The following is a 25180-nucleotide window of genomic DNA, read 5'->3' on the forward strand; positions in this document are numbered from 1 at the left end:
GCATAAACTATGGCATAGAACACAACACAATACTGTGGCATGAAACCAATAGCATAAACTATGGCATAGAACAAAACACGATACTGTGGCATGAACCCAATAAGCACGACTGACTGGCAAAGGCAGGCTTATATAATCCTCTGATTAGAAGCAGATGTGCGTCCCGAACACCATAAGTAGCCATGGTAACTAAAACAAACTCCCAGGTGTCAAACAGGAACTAAAAGAGTCCAAAACTAACCTAACATAACAAAAACATGATCCGGATCACGGTTCATGACACACAGAAACATTAAATAATTTATAAACGACTGCATTTTCTCCGACTAACTTACGCCTCTCCCGCTAAACTTTGAGACATGATGCAATGCACATTAATGAACATATAGGATATAAATGTGACATATTGTAGCCAAAGGCTGGTTTCCATCAAAAGCTGCTGGGGATCTCATTGCAAAGAAACAAGCCCAGAGCTCCAACTAATTAAGCGTTATAGTGAGTTGTATTTTTCACGCACTTATTGTTGCTGTATTTCTCTGGCACAAGTGGAAAGCCGGTCCCTGAAAATAATGCCGACATTAAACCCAGTGGTGTGCCGTCAGGGCCAGCAAGGCCTTCTCACAACCACAACTCATGATCGTAATCAAAGATACAATTATTTTTTAAATTTACTTTCCCTAAATATCTAGAATGATTCATATTCTCTTCATGTCATATTATGCTCCTTCCAGTGTTGCTGTTTTTACTTTTAGTTTGTATCCAATCAGAATTCAGCTCGCTTATGTTGGTTGCCATGCAGAACCAAATCTGCCAGACGTCTTCAGAATCAACAATGCGGGCGTCTGAACGGGGACATACAGTTGATAGACGGTTGCGATAGCCAATAAGATCACGAGTTGTTGTCAGTAAGGCCTTCTAGCTGGCCTCACGTTTCCTGTGATTGGATACTCACCGGGACCGTTAGTGGATGAATTTGAGAAGACATACAGTTGATAGACAGTTGCCATAGCCTAACACAGGGGTCGGCAACCTTTACCACTCAAAGAGCCATTTTGACCCGTTTCACACATTCAAGAAAACAATGGGAGCCACAAAACTCTTTTGAAATTTAAAATGAAATAACACTGCATTTAAATTTGTGCTATGTATAAAGCAGACACGCGGCCCGCGAGACGTTATTTCGCGAGTTCTGTATGAATGGCGCTTGACAGCGTCATACTTGCCAACCCTCCCAATTTTTCCAGGAGACTCCCGAAATTCAGGGCAACTATTCTCTCCAATGTCTGCTGATTTTCACCCAAACGACAATAATAAGGGCGTGCCGTGATGGCACTGTCTTTGGCGCCCTCTAAAGGCTGTATAAACAGCGTGCCAGCCCAGTCACATGTTGTATGCGGCTTCTGCAGACACACATGAGTGACTGCAATGCATACTTAGTCAACAGCCATACAGGTTACACTGAGGGTGGCCGTGTAAAACAACTTTAACACTGTTACCAATACGCGCCACACTGTGAACCCACACCAAACAAGAATGACAAACACATTTCTGGAGAACATCTGCACCGTAACACAACAGAACAAATACCCAGAATCCCATGCAGCACTAACTCTTCCGGGCTACATTATACACCCCTACTACCACCAAACCCCGCCTCCCCCCTCCGTGCGTCGGTTGAGGTGGTAGCGGGGGTGTATAATGTAGCCCGGAAGAGATAGTGCTGCATGGGATTCTGGGTATTTGTTCTGTTGTGTTTATGTTGTGTTACGGTGCGGACGTTCTCCAGAAATGTGTTTGTCATTCTTGTTTGGTGTGGGTTCACAGTGTGGTGCATATTAGTAACAGTGTTAAAGTTGTTTTATATGGGTCAGCAAGTATGCAGCTGAGCCGCATCAGAGTGATCAAAGAGCCGCATGCGGCTCCGGAGCCGCGGGTTGCCGACCCCTGGCCTAACAGATCACAAGTTCTGTTCTGTTCCAACTATAAGTTGTAAACTCCTGTTGTTAAAGTGTGTCATGCTTGTCATTGAATGAACATTGTTACGTGTATATTTGTCGCCATCGTGTGGTCAGAGCAGTTAATATATCTTTGAGAAGTGTGCACTTTGAATGAAACTTTATTGACCGGAAGTTGCATAAGCCAAGCAGAGAAATTTACAGTATATGTTTTCATTGCTAATGCCTTTTCATTGATTTTTTAAATGCGCCAGAAAGTAACCCATTTTGTATACCATTGATGTGATTCTATGCCCACTAGGGTGTCAATGTGTTCCTGTATAGTATTTCACCTCAACCGACGCTTGGAGGGGGCAGGGGGAGTTGATGTGTGGGGGGAGGCGGGGTTTGGTGGTAGTAGGGGTGTATAATGTAGCCCGGAAGAGTTAGTGCTGCATGGGATTCTGGGTATTTGTTCTGTTGTGTTACGGTGCGGATGTTCTCCAGAAATGTGTTTGTCATTCTTGTTTGGTGTGGGTTCACAGTGTGGCGCATATTTGTAACAGTGTTAAAGTTGTTTTATACGGCCACCCTCAGTGTGACCTGTATGGCTGTTGACTAAGTATGCATTGCAGTCACTTATGCGTGTCTGCAGAAGCCGCATACAACATGTGACTGGGCTGGCACGCTGTTTATACAGCCTTTAGAGGGCGCTAGTGATGGGTTGATGAGGCGTCATGAAGCGTTTCGACACATTGCAAAACTGTATTGATACTGTGTCGATACTGTGTCACTAAATACTGACATCTGCTGGACATTAAAAATCCCTACAGGCAACCTATGGACCGACTCAACTGACACTGATTTGATGCCCTAGTACAGGGGTCACCAACCTTTTTGAAACCAAAAACTACTTCTTGGGTACTGATTAATGCGAAGGGCTACCAGTTTGATACACACTTAAATAAATAAATATATTGTCATTTGTAAGTTACACGTAAGTGTGATTTAAACAAGAATAGCTAAATAAATACATTTATATATATAAAAAAATGGGTATTTCTGTCTGTCATTCCGTCGTACATTTTTTTTTCCTTTTACGGAAGGTTTTTTGTAGAGAATAAATGATGAAAAAAACACTTAATTGAACGGTTTAAAAGAGGAGAAAACACGAAAAAAATTAAAATAAAATTTTGAAACATAGTTTATCTTCAATTTCGACTCTTTAAAATTCAAAATTCAACCGACAAAAAGAAGAGAAAAACTAGCTCATTTGAATCTTTCTGAAAAAATTAAAAAAATAATTTATGGAACATCATTAGTAATTTTTCCTGATTAAGATAAATTTTTAGAATTTTGATGACATGTTTTAAATTGGTTAAAATCCAATCTGCACTTTGTTAGAATATTTAACAAATTGGACCAAGCTATATTTCTAACAAAGACAAATCAGTATTTCTTCTAGATTTTCCAGAACAAACATTTTAAAAGAAATTCAAAATACTTTGAAATAAGATTTAAATTTGATTCTACAGATTTTCTAGATTTGCCAGAATAATTTTTTTGAATTTTAATCATAGTAAGTTTGAAGAAATATTTCACAAATATTCTTCGTCGAAAAACCAGAAGCTAAAATATTTATTATTCTTTACAATAAATAAAAAAAATTTTTTACTTGAACATTGATTTAAATTGTCAGGAAAGAAAAGGAAGAAATTTAAAAGGTAAAAAGGTATATTTGTTTAAAAATCCTAAAATCATTTTTAAGGTTGTATTTTTTCTCTAAAATTGTATTTCTAAAAGTAATAAGAAGCAAAGTAAAAAATAAATGAATTTATTTAAACAAGTGAAGACCCATCCATCCATCCATTTTCTACCGCTTATTCCAAGTGAAGACCAAGTCTTTAAAATATTTTCTTGGATTTTCAAATTCTATTTGAGTTTTGTCTCTTTTAGAATTGTAAATAAATGACATTTAAAAAATAGAGGCAGCTCACTGGTAAGTGCTGCTCTTTGAGCTATTTTTAGAACAGGCCAGCGGGCGACTGATCTGGTCCTTACGGGCTACCTGGTGACCGCGGGCACCGCGTTGGTGACCCCTGCCCTAGTATATACAATAATATAAACCAAGTCATTTAGGATTATTTCATATCTTCATTTAAATAAAAATATATTTGTATCTTTTTTAGATACAGTCAATAAATAATGTGAACATGTATCATAACATGGAAATCTAAGAGAACGTGTTGTGAATGAGGATCCTTGTGGACCTGGAAATTATTATTATTTTTTTTTTTACACATTTTTATTTAAAAAAAAACAGTTTTTCCAAAGTATTCAATTTTAGACGCTTTCTCTTCTTAGTTATTATTTCTCTGGCTGTAGAAAAGAGCCGCTCACAGGGCACAGAGGAGGCGTCAGTGCGACACAGTTGGCGTATCGGTCACGTGACCAAAACAGCTCATGATCGGTCACGTGGCTTTCTAAAAGCGGTACGCGCACCGACACAGGGTTTCAATCTGAGCTCGACGCATGCGCCGATGCATCGGTGTTGCCGGTGTTGTGCCGGAAAACGCACCCCTGCCATAATATGCACCCCCTGACGCGGGAGCGCGCTTACGTCACTCGATTGCATCACTCGTCTCGAAAAGTATATCTAACTCGGCTGTTGGCTGAAATAGCCTCTTTTAAATCGCCTCTTTCGGCATAAAAAAGTACATAAAGTGAAATAATCCAAGTTTTCTTTAATTGTGCTTTACTTGTGGATGAATTAAAAATTGTGAGCCTTTAATGATTTCGCCGTCATTCAAGTGGCTGAAATCGCCTCTTTCGGCATAATAAAGTACATAAAGTGAAATTATCCTTATTTGTGGATGGATTCCAAATTGTGAGCATTTAATGATTTCGCCGTCATTAGATCAGATAAGGCGAAAACAACCAATTAATATTGGAATATTTGCTGTCCCGAAAATGTAGTATTGGGGTGCGTTTTCCGGCACAACACCGGACCCATCACTAGTGGTTACTGTCACTTTAAGAAAATGAACTCACGTCACGTGACACACGAGCCGGAAGTAGATGCTCCAGCGTGCTGTGTTGTTGTGTTTACGTGCCACAAGCGGGCTACTCGAAAATAGGCGCTCCTCAGCTCACTCACACCGCCGCTTGTTGCTCATTGCTTGACAAAGTCCATTATCTCGCTAGGCACCGTCAGCTAACTTCCTTACTTGTAAGCATTTTCGTGGCGGTGACAGTCGTGTACTTACGTTCTCTTTGTCAGAGATGAGGCGCCTGTTGTTGCTACTAGTACTAGCTTCCTAGCGTGTCTGGAGCGCCAACGACGCTTGTGTCCGTCAGCGGGCTCCTTTCGCTTTCGTTTTGCGGCGGACTTTCTTTGTGAAGCGACAATGAAGCAGGACGGCGATGCCGCCGGTCTTCCCGCGAGCTTCGTGTCGAGCCATGAGGGCTTCCTGGGCAGCATTAAGAGGTTCATCAGAGACTTTGTGGTGACTGAAATAGACGTCCATGGACAGCAAGTGAACATAGCAGCAGCCACCCCGGCTCCTCACTGCTCAGAAAAGTCCAATAGATGTAAACAGGACTTCCAGGCTGCAGAGGACCATCCCTTCTCTGCAGATTGTAGGTTCGATTTGACCATATCCAGCCCAGACACTTTGGATCTGAGCATGATTTTGGGCCAGGCGGTCAGTGAACAGCTGGAGCAGTTTGTAGTGAGTCTACGAGATGACGTGATGGAGGAGGACGGCAACAAGGAGCTCTCCCTGGGCTCTTTCACCGACAAATACCAGCGAGCCAATGTCCACCGGGCCGTCCGACACCGCTTCCCGTTCCTCATGACGGTCACCATTCAGCCGGAGATCAGGGTGAGGGAGGACCCGGACTACCGGGAACTGTCCCAGCTGGTCACCGAGGAGGAGGCGGAGGACTTCTTCCGCTTCATCGACGCCAAAGTGCAAGACTCGTCGTACACGTTCCACCCGGACGACAACAAGGAGCACCGCACGGCCGTGCACCACTTCCTGAACCGCCGCTTCGGGAAGTTGGTGGAGACCAAGAGCTTCGGCGAACACGAGCGGACGGCCATCTCGGTGCGGCTGAGGGAGCGAGGCAGACCCAAGAAGAGGACCGCAGATGAGCGCAAAGAGGAGGACGTATACACAGGTGACAAAAAGACTCCTATTATATGCTATATACCATATTTTTCGGAGTATAAGTCACACCGGAGTATAGGTCGCACCTGACGAAAATGCATAATAAAGAAGGGGAAAAACGTATATAAGTCATACTTGCCAACCTTGAGACCTCCGATTTCGGGAGGCAGGGGGCGTGGTCGGGGTGCGTGGTTAAGATATATATATATATTATATATAAGAAATACTTGACTTTCAGTGAATTCTAGCTATATATATATATATATATATATATAGATATATATATACACACACACACACAGGTAAAAGCCAGTAAATTAGAATATTGTGAAAAACTTGATTTATTTCAGTAATTGCATTCAAAAGGTGTAACTTGTACATTATATTTATTCATTGCACACAGACTGATGCATTCAAATGTTTATTTCATTTAATTTTGATGATTTGAAGTGGCAACAAATGAAAATCCAAAATTCCGTGTGTCACAAAATTAGAATATTACTTAAGGCTAATACAAAAAAGGGATTTTTAGAAATGTTGGCCAACTGAAAAGTATGAAAATGAAAAATATGAGCATGTACAATACTCAATACTTGGTTGGAGCTCCTTTTGCCTCAATTACTGCGTTAATGCGGCGTGGCATGGAGTCGATGAGTTTCTGGCACTGCTCAGGTGTTATGAGAGCCCAGGTTGCTCTGATAGTGGCCTTCAACTCTTCTGCGTTTTTGGGTCTGGCATTCTGCATCTTCCTTTTCACAATACCCCACAGATTTTCTATGGGGCTAAGGTCAGGGGAGTTGGCGGGCCAATTTAGAACAGAAATACCATGGTCCGTAAACCAGGCACGGGTAGATTTTGCGCTGTGTGCAGGCGCCAAGTCCTGTTGGAACTTGAAATCTCCATCTCCATAGAGCAGGTCAGCAGCAGGAAGCATGAAGTGCTCTAAAACCTGCTGGTAGACGGCTGCGTTGACCCTGGATCTCAGGAAACAGAGTGGACCGACACCAGCAGATGACATGGCACCCCAAACCATCACTGATGGTGGAAACTTTACACTAGACTTCAGGCAACGTGGATCCTGTGCCTCTCCTGTCTTCCTCCAGACTCTGGGACCTCGATTTCCAAAGGAAATGCAAAATTTGCTTTCGTCAGAAAACATGACTTTGGACCACTCAGCAGCAGTCCAGCTGGTGTCGGTCCACTCTGTTTCCTGAGATCCAGGGTCAACGCAGCCGTCTACCAGCAAGTTTTAGAGCACTTCATGCTTCCTGCTGCTGACCTGCTCTATGGAGATGGAGATTTCAAGTTCCAACAGGACTTGGCGCCTGCACACAGCGCAAAATCTACCCGTGCCTGGTTTACGGACCATGGTATTTCTGTTCTAAATTGGCCCGCCAACTCCCCTGACCTTAGCCCCATAGAAAATCTGTGGGGTATTGTGAAAAGGAAGATGCAGAATGCCAGACCCAAAAACGCAGAAGAGTTGAAGGCCACTATCAGAGCAACCTGGGCTCTCATAACACCTGAGCAGTGCCAGAAACTCATCGACTCCATGCCACGCCGCATTAACGCAGTAATTGAGGCAAAAGGAGCTCCAACCAAGTATTGAGTATTGTACATGCTCATATTTTTCATTTTCATACTTTTCAGTTGGCCAACATTTCTAAAAATCCCTTTTTTGTATTAGCCTTAAGTAATATTCTAATTTTGTGACACACGGAATTTTGGATTTTCATTTGTTGCCACTTCAAATCATCAAAATTCAATGAAATAAACATTTGAATGCATCAGTCTGTGTGCAATGAATAAATATAATGTACAAGTTACACCTTTTGAATGCAATTACTGAAATAAATCAAGTTTTTCAAAATATTCTAATTTACTGGCTTTTACCTGTGTGTGTATATATATATATTATATATAAGAAATACTTGACTTTCAGTGAATTCTAGCTATATATATATATATATATATATATATATATATATATATATATATACATACATAAATAAATAAAAGAAATACTTGAATTTCAGTGTTAATTTATTTACACATAACACTCCTCTACTCATTGTTGAGTTAAGGGTTGAATTGTCCATCCTTGTTCTATTCTCTGTCACTATTTCAGAACACACACATTATACAAATATACATTATAAAATCAATACGAAAACGGGAGCTCTAATTTGGGAGTCTGAATTAGGATCAGAAGTTCCTATATAAACATTGCGCAATCACGTCGCCTTTTTGTATTGATTACTGCAGCTGTGCACTGGATTCATTCACAAATACAAACTACAACTCACAAACACTTTAGAGTTAGGCTCCACCATCAGAATGTGTACTTCAACTTATAAAGATCACATGGATATTATTCAGTGAGTTGATTCACCAAAACTAACCTGTTATACAGGAGGAAAAAGCACACAGGACGTTTCAATTGTTTACAGACTGGTCGCGCTCATCAGAATGACAAGACACTTCCGGTCTGCAGGTGATAGCATTCAATTGGGAAAAAACGCCCTACTGCCCCCTACTGACCAATGTGAATACTGATAAATGTGTAATGACAGCTCCAAAAACGAATTCAAACCACAAAATAAAATAAATAAATCAACACGCGTGGCGCAGTGGGAGAATGGCTGTGCGCGACCCGAGGGTCCCTGGTTCAATCCCCACCTAGTACCAACCTCGTCATGTCCGTTGTGTCCTGAGCAAGACACTTCACCCTTGCTCCTGATGGGTGCTGGTTAGCGCCTTGCATGGCAGCTCCCTCCATCAGTGTGTGAATGTGTGTGTGAATGGGTAACTGTGGAAGTAGTGTCAAAGCGCTTTGAGTACCTTGAAGGTAGAAAAGCGCTATACAAGTATAACCCATTTATCATTTATTATAACACAAAAATGTGACACATTATGGGTGGGTCACATATGCATGTACAACAGGCTGTCAACACGTCACTCAGGTCCGCATGGAGCTGGAGGGGGCGTGGCCTCCAGCTCCGCCTGAATTTCGGGAGATTTTCGGGAGAAAATTTGTCCCGGGAGGTTTTCGGGAGAGGCGCTGAATTTCGGGAGTCTCCCGGTAAATCCGGAAGGGTTGGCAAGTATGGTCGCACTGGAGTATAAGTCGCATTTTTTGGGGAAATGTATTTGATAAAACCAGACACCAAGAATAGACATTTGAAAGGTGAAGTGAATTATATTTATATAGCGCTTTTCTCTAGTGACTCAAAGCGCTTTACATAGCGAAAACCCAATATCTAAGTTACATTTAAACCAGTGTGGGTGGCACTGGGAGCTGGTGGGTAAAGTGTCTTGCCCAACGACACAACGGCAGTGACTTGGATGGCGGAAGCGGGGATCGAACCTGCAACCCTCAGGTTGATGGCACGGCACACTCTACCAACCGAGCTATACCGCCCCAAAATTGCAGAAAGGCAATTTAAAATAAATGAAGAATAGTGAACAGGCTGAATAAGTGTACGTTATATGAGGCATAAATAACCAACTGGTATGTTAACGTAACATATTATGGTAAGAGTCATTCAAATAACTATAACATATAGAACATGCTATACGTTTACCAAACAATCTGTCACTCCTAATCACTAAATCCCATGAAATCTTATACGTCTAGTCGCTTACGTGAATGAGATAAATAATATTATTTGATATTTCACGCTAATGTGTTAATAATTTCACACATAAGTCGCTCCTAAGTAGCACCCCCGGCCAAACTATGAAAAAAATTGCGACTTATAGTCCGAAAAATACGGTACCTACTCAGTGGCCTTGTGGTTAGAGCAGGCCTGGGCAATTATTTTGACTCAGGGGCCACATTTGGAGAGAAAAAAATGTGTCTGGGGGCCAGTATATCTATTTTTAGGGACAGTAATACAAAACCTCACAATAATGTCTGATTGAATGCTAAAAACGTTATGGAATTTTAAATTTTTCTATGAACGATAAAACACTGAATATTGACAAAATATGAATGTCACACCCCCTTTCGATCGACTTATTTTACAATCAAGTGAAACGCAACAAAAATGCAACAAACAGTGAAATAGGAACGCGAAGGGTACAAAATAAACCCACCTACAATCTGATATATTTGATACATCACTAAGCTTTAGAACTTAAATGTCTGTGGAAACGCTTCCCGCCCACACTGCTTGGTGCCTCGTCTGAGCTGCTAGTAGTAACTAATTAGATTACCATAGTAACTAGTATATCATCCAAAAGTGAAGATTCCAACCACTGAAATACTTTGTATAGTTCAAGACTTACGGTCATTAGAAAACATCACTGCACATCATACACTTTCCATCTTAAAGATCTAAAAAAGTTATTTGGGAATGTCCGGCGGGCCAGATTGAAAAGCTTAACGGGCCTCATGTGGCCCCCGGGCCTTAATTTGCCCAGGTCTGGGTTAGAGTGTCCGCCCCGAGATCGGTAGGTTGTGAGTTCCAACCCCGGCCGAGTCATACCAAAGACTATAAAAATGGGAGCCATTACCTCCCTGCTTGGCACTCAGCATCAAGGGTTGGAATTGGGAGTTAAATCACCAAAAATGATTCCCGGGCGCGACCACCGCTGCTGCTCACTGCTCCCCTTACCTCCCAGGGGGTGATCAAGGGTGTTGGGTCAAATGCAGAGAATCATTTTGCCACACCTCGTGTGTGTGTGTGACAATCATTGGTACTTTAACTTTTTAACTTAATTACTGTCAAAACACTCAAATAACTTTTTACCCTCGGCCAACGATTCGCAAATATGAAAAAATGTTTCCTCAATTAAAAAAACGATTTGCAATAAAAAAAAAAACAATATTGTTCAAGTTAAAACCTTTGCCAGTAATATTCCACCCTGCGCAGTCCACAAACTTGCCCCCGTAATTCGCACTCTACAAAGACAGGTGGTGCTGCTGAGTCGATTTAAGGCCGTCAGAACCAGCCACCGTTATTTGCGCATGGTGCCGTCCGCCAAAAATAACAAAGACTAAGCAGGGGGTAAGATGGCTGACAGAAGAGAGGGGAATCTTACAAGTTGAGCTTGTTTCCCCTCTATTCTGTCTGCCATTTTACTCTCCGTCCTGCTGCTTTTTCTTTGTTATTTTTTGGCAGAAGACAAAAACAGTAGCTCTGGCAGCCTTGAATTGAGTCAACAGCACCACCTGGCGTTGTACAGTTTGAATTATGGGTACTCGGAGTGCAAGTGTCTGGATGGCGCAGTGTGGAATAGGGATGTCCCGATCCGATATTTGGATCGGATCGGCTGCCGACATTTGCCAAAAATTGCGTATCGGCAAGGCATGGGAAAATGCCGATCCAGATCCAGTTTTTAAAAAAACTCCGGTCCGTGTTTTCCAACGCACCTATTTAAATAATACATTCCACTTTTCTGCTGCGCCGTAATTTCCGTTCCGCATTTTCCAGCACACCTTCAACACATCCACAATTCTCACGCAGTTGCTTTTAGCTGCTGGCATTACACGACAGGCTCTTCTCACTCTTTCCTGTGTCTCCCTCTCACAGACAGCAAGCGCACCTTCTTACACACGTCACATACTGTAACGACATACGTCACATACGTATACGTCCTCTCCCAGCAGAGAGCGAGGTAGCGGCATGGCTAACGTTAGCTGTGATGCTAGCGCAGCCGCTAAGGTGCGCGCCTGCTCAAGCGTCCTCTGCGCACGGCAAATCTATGCCACGCACAAAATCAAATAAAAAAATAAGCGCATAACAATTTTCGACACAAGGACACGACAGAGACAACAGTTTTCGTCATCATTGTTCAAATATTGTGACGTCTGTCGAGACGCTTATCTCCATTCGGTGCCACACGCCCACACCATCAAAATGCCGAGGCAAACATTTCCACATCAACACCGTATGAAAAAATGAGTGATTTTTTTAATTGTGATTTCCTTCTCTGCATGAAAGTTTAAAAGTAGCATATATTAATGCAGTATGAAGAAGAATGTTTTAATGTAGACATGCAAGCCTTGAAAGAACATTTTGAAAATCAAGACTACATTTCCTGCAAATGGGTGCATTTCTACCCTATATTTTAACTTTAGATTTATTCTCTAATCAAACTCTTTTAGCTGTCTTTTTGACACTTACATCCACACCCTGGATTATAAATAATGTAAATAATTCAATGTGATTATCTTGTGTGATGACTGTATTATGATGATAGTAAATATCTGATAGTATATATCTGTATCATGAATCAATTTAAGTGGACCCCGACTTAAACAAGTTGAAAAACTTATTGGGGTGTTACCATTTAGTGGTCAATTGTACGGAATATGTACTTCACTGTGCAACCTACTAATAAAAGTCTCAATCAATCAATCAAAACACATAGAATCATCATACTGCTGTGATTATATGCATCAAGTGTTCATTCAAGGCTAAGGCAAAATATCGAGATATATATCGTGTATCGCAATATGGCCTTAAAATATCGCAATATTAAAAAAAGGCCATATCGCCCAGCCCTAGTTCAATGATGCCATTTCTGTTTGTCATGTATAATTTTGTCTATTTTGTGTTTATCCTTGAATAAACAGGTCAGTTTCTTGTTAGCAACCATTGTGTATTATTCAAACTCCCCTAATTCAGCTGGCTAGTTGTTATCAAGAGTACTAAAACCCTTTTCAACATGATTCTGACGACTAAGTAGGCTAAATAACTTTAAACTTTAATACATGCTCGGATAGGCCGGTATCGGTCAGTATCGGTATCGGATCGGAAATGCAAAAACAATATCGGTATCGGATCGGAAGTGCAAAAACCTGGATCGGGACATCCCTAGTGTGGAATATTACCGCCAAAGTTTGAACTTGAAGACAATAGTTTTTATATTTGCAAATCGTTGTTTTAATTGAAGAAAATAGTTTTTTATTTGTGTATAGTTTGAAATGAATAAAAAAATAGTTTTGCCAGTAATTTCACTCCATACTAATAGTGTGTGTTTTCTTTGGCGTGGCACCTCACTTTGTTATTTCTCCAGCTTTCACTTTGTGTAAGGAAAATCTGGAGACCCTGGAGGCCATCAGCTACATGGCGGCCACACTGGGCGTCCTCCCGTCCGACTTCACCTACGCCGGCACCAAGGACAAGCGAGCGGTCACCTACCAGTCCATGGTGGTCAAGAAGGTCTCGCCTCAACGGTAACAGCAAGCCTGAGAGGTGAACGCAGCCTATTTTGGCCTCAAAATGAAGAACAATGTGTTATGCCACTTAAGGTTGATGGAGAAGAGGGCAGAGTTTGAGAAAAGAGGGATGCGTCTTTCTCAAGTGCGCTCTGTGGCCGAGCCGCTGAAGCTGGGACGACTGCAAGGGAACCACTTTGACCTGGTGGTCCGCAACGTAAGGCCGCACGGCGCTGAAGAGGCTCACAGCGGTGCTGAGAAACAACGTCATCTTGCAGCGTTGGTGGAAGAAGCACTGGAGAACGTGAAGGTATGAAGATGTCACCTGGACCATAACTTCTTGTCCACTTGGTCACCTCGGTCCCGTTTTTCGTGCGCAGGCCAGAGGTTTTGTCAACTATTACGGGCCGCAGAGGTTCGGAACCGGGCAGGGCGTTCAGTCGGACCAAGTCGGGCTGGCTTTACTCCAAGAAGACATGGTGAGCATTTCATTTGAAATTCACTTAATAAAGTAAATATGCAATCCCGGGCCCTGAAAAAGTCATGGAAATACCGTATTTTCCAGACCATAGGGCGCACCGCCGATGTATGGTCTATGTTTGATCTTTTTTCATATACAGGTATAAGGCATATTACAGGGCGCATTAAAGGAGTTTTTCTAAATGGAAACACTTCCTTGTGGTCTACAGTGTTTTTCAACCACTGGTGTGCCGTGAGATACAGTCTGTTGTGCCGTGGGAGATTCTCTAATTTCACCTATTTGGGTTAAAAATGTTTTTTGCAAAGCAGTAATTATAGTCTGCAAAAGATGTGTTGTTGAGTGTCGATGCTGTCTAGAGCTCGGCAGAGTAACCGTGTAATACTCTTCCATATCAGTAGGTGGCAGTCGGTAGCTAATTGCTTTGTGGATGTGGGAAACAGCGGGAGGCATGGTGCAGGTAAAAAGGTGTCTAATGCTTAAACCAAAAATAAACAAAAGGTAAGTGCCCCTAAGAAAAGGCTTAGGGAAGGCTATGCAGAACGAAACTAAAAACTGAACTGGCTTCAAAGTAAACAAAAACAGAATGCTGGACGACAGCAAAGACTTACTGTGGAGCAAAGACGGTGTCCACAATGTACATCCGAACATGACAATCAACAATGTCCCCCCAAAGAAGGATAAAAACAACTGAAAAATTTTTGATTGCTAAAACAAAGTAGATGCGGGAAATATCGCTCAAAGGAAGACATGAAACTAGAGATGTCCGATATCATCGTCCGTTAAATGCCTTAAAATGTAATATCGGAAATTATCGGTATCGTTTTTTTTATTATCGGTATCGTTTTTATTTTATTTTTATTTTATGAAATCAACATAAAAACAAAAAGATACACTTACAATTAGTGCACCAACCCAAAAAACCTCCCTCCCCCATTTACACTCATTCACACAAAAGGGTTGTTTCTTTCTGTTATTAATATTCTGCTTCCTACATTATATATCAATATACAGGTAAAAGCCAGTAAATTAGAATATTTTGAAAAACTTGATTTATTTCAGTAATTGCATTCAAAAGGTGTAACTTGTACATTATATTTATTCATTGCACACAGACTGATGCCTTCAAATGTTTATTTCATTTAATTTTGATGATTTGAAGTGGCAACAAATGAAAATCCAAAATTCCGTGTGTCACAAAATTAGAATATTACTTAAGGCTAATACAAAAAAGGGATTTTTAGAAATGTTGGCCAACTGAAAAGTATGAAAATGAAAAATATGAGCATGTACAATACTCAATACTTGGTTGGAGCTCCTTTTGCCTCAATTACTGCGTTAATGCGGCGTGGCATGGAGTCGATGAGTTTCTGGCACTGCTCAGGTGTTATGAGAGCCCAGGTTGCTCTGATAGTGGCCTTCAACTCTTCTGCGTTTTTGGGTCTGGCATTCTGCATCTTCCTTTTCACAATACCCCACAGATTTTCTATGGGGCTAAGGTCAGGGGAGTTGGCGGGCCAATTTAGAACAGAAATACCATGGTCCGTAAACCAGGCACGGGTAGATTTTGCGCTGTGTGCAGGCGCCAAGTCCTGTTGGAACTTGAAATCTCCATCTCCATAGAGCAGGTCAGCAGCAGGAAGCATGAAGTGCTCTAAAACTTGCTGGTAGACGGCTGCGTTGACCCTGGATCTCAGGAAACAGAGTGGACCGACACCAGCAGATGACATGGCACCCCAAACCATCACTGATGGTGGAAACTTTACACTAGACTTCAGGCAACGTGGATCCTGTGCCTCTCCTGTCTTCCTCCAGACTCTGGGACCTCGATTTCCAAAGGAAATGCAAAATTTGCTTTCGTCAGAAAACATGACTTTGGACCACTCAGCAGCAGTCCAGCTCTTTTTTTCCTTAGCCCAGGTGAGACGCTTTGCGCGCTGTTTCTTGGTCAACAGTGGCTTGACACGAGGTATGCGGCAGTTGAAACCCATGTCTTTCAAGCGTCTCTTGGTGGTGGATCTTGAAGCACTGACTCCAGCAGCTGTCCACTCCTTCTGAATCTCCCCCACATTTTTGAATGGGTTTTTTTTCACAATCTTGACCAGGGCGCGGTGATCCCTATCGCTTGTACACTTTTTTTGACCACAGTTTTTCCTTCCCTTTGCCTCTCCATTAATGTGTTTGGACACAGAGCTCTGAGAACAGCCAGCCTCTTCAGCAATAACCTTTTGTGTCTTTCCCTCCTTGTGCAATGTGTCGATGGTTGCCTTTTGGACAGCTGTCAAATCTGAAGTCTTCCCCATGTTTGTGTAGGCTTCAGAACTGGACTGAGAGACCATTTAAAGCCCTTTGCAGGTGTTTTGAGTTAATCAGCTGATTAGTTTGTGGCACCAGGTGTCTTCAAAATTTAACCCTTACACAATATTCTAATTTTGTGACACACGGAATTTTGGATTTTCATTTGTTGCCACTTCAAATCATCAAAATTAAATGAAATAAACATTTGAATGCATCAGTCTGTGTGCAATGAATAAATATAATGTACAAGTTACACCTTTTGAATGCAATTACTGAAATAAATCAAGTTTTTCAAAATATTCTAATTTACTGGCTTTTACCTGTATTTAGAGTTGATTCTGGGACATTAAGAGACAAACTGACCTTGTTTTGTCCTCAGGTGACTGCCGTCCGCTTGTTCTTCAGTCCTGAAGATGGCGACGATCCTCAGAGCCAAGCAAAGAGACACTTCCTACAGACTGGTGAGCGCTGACTCAGCTCTCGCCTCTCACACACTTAAGTCAGGATAGAAAAAAAACTTCAACAGGGATCTGAAAGTTACTTTGTTGTTGTTTTTTTTGATACAAATCCAGCAGTTTGGCTACTGTAGACATGTAACCAATTCCACCTGAACAGATAACGCCAAGGAGTCCTTGGCGCTGATGCCTGTGTCCAAAGCGCGGGAGCGCCTCATGCTCCGCGCGCTGAACCGCTACGGCACCGGCCCGGAAGGTTGCGCCAAAGCCTGGCTGAGCCTTCCGCACGGCATGAGGGTCTTCTATCCCCACGCCTACTGCAGCAGGTGGGAAACATGGCCACCTGATCCCAGCCCCTTCCTGCTAATCCACCTTGCTTTTTTTCCCTCCCCAAAATCATGCAGAGTTTGGAACGAGGCGGTCGCACACCGGCTGGCCACACTGGGTCACAGTGTCCGACAAGGTGACCTGGTGTGGACGCAGGGAGCGGAGAAGGTGGACGACAACGAGGAGAGCAGCGCAGCTAAGGTAATAAATAATTGATCAACCCAGTGAGATTCCCGTAAAGTTAGCACAACTGTTCTTAACTCCTTGTATGGATGTTAGGCACGGGCAGCCTAAAATCTATATGCCGACATATATTGCAGAATCCTGCAATAACAATATATCACGATATATGCTCAGTGGCCTCGTGGTTAGAGTGTCCGCCCTGAGATCGGTAGGTCGTGAGTTCAAACCCCGGCCGAGTCATACCAAAGACTATACAAATGGGACCCCTGCTTGGCACTCAGCATCAAGGGTTGGAATTAGGGGTTAAATCACCAAAAATGATTCCCGGGCGCGGCCATAGTTACTGCTCACTGCTCCCCTCGCCTCCCAGGGGGTGATCAAGGGTGATGGGTTAAATGCAGAGAATCATTTCGCCACACCTAGTGTGTGTGTGATAGAGATGCGCGGATATGCAATTATTTCATCCGCAACCGCATCACAAAAGTCGTCAACCATCCGCATCCACCCGAACCAACATTTTATCAAAACCACACCCGCCCGCCATCCGCCAGTTGTTATATATCTAATATAGACGATGCAAGCATATTAGTGAGGTTATAAAGCTTTTGCCTGTTAAAGAAAGGAGACCAAATAATTATTCACACATAGTAGTATATCTCCAATAGAAAAAAAAACACAATAAACAACGCAATTGCCTTAATTCCTTTGCATTGTAGTGCGCCCAAACAACACGTAATCATCAAAATTATTTAGCTGACCGAACTCAATATAGGTTAGACATAGGTAACGTAGACTAATTCGTTTAACATATCCAACCGTATGTCTACTTACTTTTTTTTTATGCAGGAATAAAATGGCATCTACAGTGCCAGGATTCATGCGAGAGCGCCTGGCCTCTAAAATGCGCCCTGCTGCGCTGAAGGAGCGCTCACTTGCGCCACTTGTTGCTGGGACGCGGTGCCTGATTAATAATTGACTGTTTCAAAGAGTGCTGCTCGTTTTTCGTATGTGGGTAACAACATTTAACTATGTATATATATTTCCGAATTGGTTCAACCGCCAACCGCCCGCATCTATTTAAAATCTATTTTTACCCGCCCGACCCGCGGTTTATCCGCGGACTCCGCGGTTGTGTCCGCAAACCGCGCATCTCTAGTGTGTGACAATCATGGGTACTTTAACTTAACTTTAATATTATTTGCCATATAAATAATAATAGAAGTTACAAAAGCTCCTAATTTAGTTGCTGACATATGCAGTAACATGTTATTTCCAGTTGTATTATTTTGTTAAAAATTAGAGATGTCCGATAATGGCTTTTTTGCCGATATCCGATATTGTCCAACTCTTAATTACCGATAGCGATATATACAGTGGTGGAATTAACACATTATTAGGCCTAATTTTGTTGTGATGCCCCGCTGGATGCATTAAACAATGTAACAAGGTTTTCCAAAATAAATCAACTCAAGTTATGGAAATAAAATGCCAACATGTCACTGCCATATTTATTATTGAAGTCACAAAGTGCATTATTTTTTTTAACATGCCTCAAAACAGCAGCTTGGAATTTGGGACATGCTCTCCCTGAGAGAGCATGAGGAGGTTGAGGTGGGTGGGGTTGGGGCGGCGGGTTTGAGGTGGTGGGGGTAGCGGGGGGGTGTATATTGTAGCTTCCCGGAAGACTTAGTGCTTGCAAGGGGTTCTGGGTATTTGTTCTGTTGTGTTTATGTTGTGTTACGGTCCCGAAATGTGTTTGTCATTCTTGTTTGGTGTGGGTTCACAGTGTGGCGCATATTGGTAACAGTGTTAAAGTTGTTTATACAGCCACCCTCAGTGTGACCTGTATGGCTGTTGACCAAGTATGCCTTGCATTCACTTGTGTGTGTGAAAAGTCGTAGATATTTTGTGACTGGGCCGGCACGCAAAGGCAGTGCCTTTAAGGTTTATTGGCGCTCTGTACTTCTCCCTACGTCCGTGTACACAGCAGCGTTTTAAAAAGTCATACATTTTATTTTTTGAAACAGATACCGATTATTTCCGATATTACATTTTAAAGCATTTATCGGCCGATAATATCGACAATCCGAAATTATCGGATATCTCTATTAAAAATATTATTATTCGACGTGATGGTACAGCATATAGAACCCACTACAACCAGCGTGCCTGATCAGCCACACGTTGTATGGTGTTTCCGCTTGCTCACGTAGGTGACAGCAAGGCATACTTGGTCAACAACCACACAGGTTACACTGACGGTGGCGGTATAAAAAAACTATAACACTCTTACTAATAATGCGCCACACTGTGAACCCACACCAAACAAGAATGACAAACACATTTCGGGAGAACATCTGCACCGTAACACAACATAAACACAACAGGACAAATACCCAGAATCCCATGCAGCCCTAACTCTTCCGGGATACATTATACACCCCCGCTACCAAACCCCGCCCACCTCAAAAAACCCAACAACATTATGATTTGTACATTTTCAGAATGAGCTTGTTTTATTTTTCAACAAAGAAAGCAACCTGAAGTAGGGCTGGGCGATATGGCCTTTTATTAATATCTCCATATTTTTAGGCCATGTCACGATACACGATATATATCGCGATATTTTGCCTTAGCCTTGAATGAACACTTGATGCATATAATCACAGCAGTATGATGATTCTGTGTGTCTACATTAAAACATTCTTCTTCATTAATATATGCTACTTTTAAACTTTCATGCAGAGAGGGAAATCGCAAGTAAAAGTGTATTTATTAAAAGAGTTATTAAGCAGTGGCACAAACATTCATGTCATTTCCAAAACACAAAGTGCAAGATTGTCAGAGACATTTTAAAACAAGCTATTAGTGCACTTTTGTGCATGAAGTCACTAAGATGACATATCAAAACAACACTCAATTAAAGAGCACTTTTTGTACAGAACGCCACTACAATAGTTTAAAACAAATAAAGTGCACTTTTGTGCATGATGTCACACATGATATTTCAATAAGTGTACAATAAAAATGAGCTGCATAATAGGAAATTAAATAGTGTATGTCCTTCGCTATGTGGTAGGTTCCTGCGGACGTTATCTTCTTCACTATGTAAAGCGCTTTGAGTCATTAGAGAAAAAGCGCTATATAAATATAATTCACTTCACTTCACTCTTCACTGTTTTTTTCATACGGTGTTGATGTGGAAATAGTTGCTTGGGCATTTTGTTGGTGTGGCACCGAACGGAGATGTTGACATGCGGAGTTTCAAGCACTCTTCATTCTCTAGCGGGTGACTTTTCAAACGATGCTACAAATTAGCAGTGCTGCTACTTTTTGTAGCAACGCTTTTGCCGCATAATTGTTCAACATATTCCCGCTTGAAGCCAAACCATCGCCAGACGATGCACCCCCTGCTGTTTTTCTTGGGAATGAATTCTTCCTCCCATTTGTTACCAGATACGCACTTTCTCTCTCTCGTATTACCACTCGCACCGCACCGTTAGCACCACAGCTAACGTTACCCATGTAACCTCTCTGCTCGGGGAGGGCGTGTGACGTATGTAAGAAGGTGCGCTTGTTTTAAGTTTCTGTGAGAAGGAGAGACAAGAAGTATGCTCGGTGCCAGAGCTTGGTCCGCATTGCCGGCAGTAAGTCGGACACGTTTCCAGTGAGGGTTGGACTCCGCCAAGGCTGCCCTTTGTCACCCATTCTGTTCTGAACTTTTATGGACAGAATTTCTAGGCGCAGTCAAGGCGTTGAGGGTATCTGGTTTGGTGGCTGCAGGATTAGGTCTCTGCTTTTTGCAGATGATGTGGTCCTGATGGCTTCATCTGGCCAGGATCTTCAGCTCTCACTGGATCGGTTCGCAGCCGAGTGTGAAGCGACTGGGATGAGAATCAGCACCTCCAAGTCCGAGTCCATGGTTCTCGCCCGGAAAAGGATGGAGTGCCATCTACGGGTTGGGGAGGAGATCTTGCCTCAAGTGGAGGAGTTCAAGTACCTCGGAGTCTTGTTCACGAGTGAGGGAAGAGTGGATGGTGAGATCGACAGGCGGATCGGTGCGGCGTCTTCAGTAATGCGGACGCTGTATCGATCCGTTGTGGTGAAGAAGGAGTTGAGCCGGAAGGCAAAGCTCTCAATTTACCGGCCGATCTACGTTCCCATCCTCACCTATGGTCAGGAGCTTTGGGTTATGACCGAAAGGACAAGATCACGGGTACAAGCGGCCGAAATGAGTTTCCTCCGCCGGGTGGCGGGGCTCTCCCTTAGAGATAGGGTGAGAAGCTCTGCCATCCGGGGGGAGCTCAAAGTAAAGCCGCTGCTCCTCCACACGGAGAGGAGCCAGATGAGGTGGTTCGGGCATCTGGTCAGGATGCCACCCGAACGCCTCCCTAGGGAGGTGTTTAGGGCACGTCTGACCGGTAGGAGGCCGCGGGGAAGACCCAGGACACGTTGGGAAGACTATGTCGCCCCCGGCTTGCCTGGGAACACCTCGGGGTCCCACAGGAAGAGCTGGACAAAGTGGCTGGGGAGAGGGAAGTCTGGGCTTCCCTGCTTAGGCTGCTGCCCCCGCGACCCGACCTCGGATAAGCGGAAGAAGATGGATGGATGGGTTTTTCTCAAATTCAATTCAATTCTCCTTCTCATCAAACTTCTGCATGATGTGATCCATTTTGCGATTCAGATCAGAAATCGCCGCAGTCTGTGATCCCACAGCCCTGCCCAATCCTTCCATTGCGACGAACAGCCTTTGGGCTCCTTGAGTGGCTGGGGAGAGGGAAGTCTGGGCTTCCCTGCTTAGGCTGCTGCCCCCGCGACCCGACCTCGGATAAGCGGAAGAAGATGGATGGATGGAGAGACAAGAAAGAGTGGGAAAGGCATGTAGTGTAATGCCCGCAGCTAAAAGCAACTGTGTGAGAACATATACTCGAATATCACGATATAGTCATTTTCTATATCGCACAGTGACAAACCCGCGATATCGATATATCGCCCAGCCCTAATCTGAAGTTGTCTTTATTTTTAAGTTATCTTGCCGTGATTTTACCAGTCCGGCCCACTTGGGAGTAGATTTTTTTCCATGTGGCCCCCGATCTAAAATGAGTTTGACACCCCTGGTGTAGGCCAATACTCCAGGCTCCAATATCGGTATGGTATCGTACCGTATTTTCTGCACCATAAGGCGCCCTGGGTTATAAGCCGCGCCTTCAATGAACGGCATATTTCAAAACTTTGTCCACCTATAAGCCGCCCCGTGTTATAAGCCGCATCTAACTGCGCTAAAGGGAATGTCAAAAAAACAGTCAGATAGGTCAGTCAAACTTTAATAATATATTAAAAACCAGCGTGATGTGGGCGCGCATGGAGTCGTATATCAACATGGACGGAGCTGCGTGAAAAAAGCCACCCGGCCTCTTCGCGTAAACTTACCTTAACCACTCGCTCATCTTTTCTTCATCCATCCATCCCTTCGAGTTAGCTTTTATGATGACGCCGGCTGGAAAGGTCTCTTTTGGCAAGGTCTTCCTTTTGAATATCACCATGGGTGGAAGTTTCTGGCCATTAGCATGGCAAGCTAGAACCACAGTGAAGGATGACTTCTCATTCCCTGTGGTGCGAATATTCACCGTAGGTGCTCCCGTTGTATCCACAGTGCGGTTCACAGGAATATCAAAAGTCAGTGGAACCTCGTCCATGTTGATAATGTTCTCTGGCCGGATCTTTTTTTCAGCTATATTGTTTTTACAATATGCACGGAAAGTAGCCAGCTTTTCTTGAAAGTCTTTAGGCAGTTGCTGTGAAATAGTAGTCCGTGTGCGGATGGAGAGATTGCGTCTTTTCATGAACCGGAAACCTGTCGCTTAGTAGGAGCCATTTTGTGGTCTTTACAGATGTAAACACACAAAGGAAATGAAACGTAATATCCGCGCGCTTCTTCTTCTTCTACGCGGGCGGGTGGTTGCTTACAGTAGAAGAAGAAGCGCTTCCTGTTCTATGGGGGCGGGTGCTTACCTTGGCGGTTGCTTGCGTAGAAGAAGAAGCACTTCCTCATCTACGGGGAAAAAAGATGGCGGCTGTTTACCGTAGTTGCGAGACCGAAACTTTATGAAAATGAATCTTAATATTAATCCATATATAAAGCGCACCGGGTTATAAGCCGCACTGTCAGCTTTTGAGTAAATGTGTGTTTTTTAGGTGCGGCTAATAGTGCGGAAAATACGGTAAGTGGAAAAAGTAATACCAAAATGTAAGAAACGTTAACCATTCCGCTGCCTGTGCAGATCCATGTGGTGACGGAGCAAGAAGAACAACAAGGAGTCTACTCTCTCGCTCAGGTACGACGCAAAATGTGCATGTCCACACCCCCCCTCACCCCCGACGTCCGCCCTTGCCTCAAAATGTATTTGCTGTGGTAAGGTGTTGCTCCCGATGCCGGGCAACACGGTGAAGTACCCGGAGAACGGCGTGGGCGCGTGGTACCGCGAGAGGCTGGCCAGAGACGGCCTGGAGAGCTGCCGCTTCCGAGTGGGCAGCCTGAAGATGAACCTGCCGGGCTGCTACCGCCCCATGCTGGCCAACCTGTGCAACCTCACCTACCACCTCCACAGCAAGGAGGAAGGGGCGGGCCAGGTGCTCACTTTGAACTTTGACCTGGACTCCTCCTGCTATGCGACCATCTGCCTCAGAGAGATCATGAAGTGTGACCCCTAGTGGTCACGGCTCACCAAAACAGTAGTTGTAATTGTGCTTGTTGTTGTGTGCAAAGCTTGTTCTGTGACATAAATGACAAATGAAGACTTTGACAAATGACTTTTGTGTGTTTTCTTTTGCACAGCTATGTATTCACCACTAGAGGGCGACATTCTCCAACTATTTCTGAAGTCGAACATCAGTGAGCAGTTTTTGTTGGGTGAAAAACAACACAACTAAAAGGTTCATGCAGGAGTCTGCAACCAAAAACGTTGAAAGAGCCATATTGGACCAAAAATACAAAAAACTATCTGTCTGGAGCCCCAAAAAAGGATATATAAGTGAAGGCAACACATGACTTAAGTGTCTATAATAGCCTACTATCAAAATGACTATGTGTCGCAGACTTAATCTTCGTTGACAGAAATATTGAAATATAATCTTTATTCTACACATTTTTACAACGTTAGAAACCATTAGTAACGAATTGATTAACGTGGACCCCCCGACTTAAACAAGTTGAAAAACTTATTCGGGTGTTACCATTTAGTGGTCAATTGTACTTAGGGCTGGGCGATATGGCCTTTTTTTTAATATCTCCATATTTTTAGGCCATATCGCGATACACGATATATTAAGCAGTGGCACAAACATTCTAAGATGACAAATCAAAACAACACTAAGTTAAAGTGCAGTTTTTGTACAGAACGCCACTACAATAGTTTAAAACAAACAAAGTGCACTTTTGTGCATGATGTCACACAAGATATTTCAATAACTGTTAAATAAAAATCAGCTGCTAAATAGGAAATCAAATTGTGTACGTCCTTCGCTATGTGGTAGGTTCCTGCGGACGTTATGTCCTTCTGTTGTTGACTATTTTTTTCATACGCTGTTGATCTGGAAATGTTTGTCTCGGCATTTTGATGGTGTGGGCGTGTGGCACCGAACGGAGATGTTGACATGCGGAGTAAGCACTCTACATTCTCTAGCAGGTGACTTTTCAAATGATGCTACATATTAGCAGTAATGCTACTTTTTGTAGTAATGCTTTTTCCCCCACACTTGACAAATTACGGTTGTCTGTTCGACATATTCCCACTCGAAGCCAAACCACCTGCTGTTTTTCTTGGGAATTAATTCTTCCTTCATTTGTTACCAGATTCGCACTTTCTTTCTCTCGTATTACCACTCGCACCACAGCTAACTTTAGCCATGCTGTTACCTCTCTGCTGCATGAGGGCGTGTACGTATGTGACATATGTCGTGACAGTATGTAAGAAGGTGCGCTCGCTGTCTGTGAGAAGGATAGACAAGAAAGAGTGGTAAGAGCCTGCAGTGTAATGTCTGCAGCTAAAAGCAACTGCGTGAGAACGTATACTCCAATATCACCATATAGTCATTTTCTATATCGCATAGAGACAAACCTGCGATATATCGCGTATATTGATATATCGCCCAGCCCTAATTGTACG

The 25180-nt window shown here is 43.1% G+C and overlaps 2 protein-coding genes across 3 annotated transcripts in view; one reads left to right on the plus strand and one right to left on the minus strand.

Annotated features, from left to right (window-relative positions):
* The window catches only part of LOC133606944 (tetraspanin-8-like), a 48370-nt gene extending 31892 nt beyond the window's left edge, over positions 1–16478 (minus strand). Inside the window, exon 1 of one of the 2 annotated variants that reach the window (XM_061961419.1) lies at positions 16414–16478. The gene's annotated coding sequence lies outside the window, so the exon portion shown is untranslated. The remainder of the gene's footprint in view (positions 1–16413) is intronic. The other variant, XM_061961417.1, reaches the window with a different exon arrangement.
* Positions 5014–23816, plus strand: pus7l (pseudouridine synthase 7 like). The gene is made up of 9 exons (XM_061961414.1): positions 5014–6116; positions 13133–13292; positions 13368–13584; positions 13655–13753; positions 16430–16511; positions 16666–16831; positions 16910–17033; positions 23297–23350; positions 23433–23816. The coding sequence occupies exons 1-9, from the start codon at positions 5342–5344 to the stop codon at positions 23724–23726; spliced, it is 1971 nt and encodes a 656-aa protein (XP_061817398.1). The 5' UTR covers positions 5014–5341; the 3' UTR covers positions 23727–23816.
* Positions 23817–25180: the final 1364 nt, after the last annotated feature.

The sequence above is a fragment of the Nerophis lumbriciformis genome, linkage group LG05, assembly GCF_033978685.3.
Source record: "Nerophis lumbriciformis linkage group LG05, RoL_Nlum_v2.1, whole genome shotgun sequence".
Taxonomy (NCBI): Eukaryota; Metazoa; Chordata; class Actinopteri; order Syngnathiformes; family Syngnathidae; genus Nerophis; species Nerophis lumbriciformis.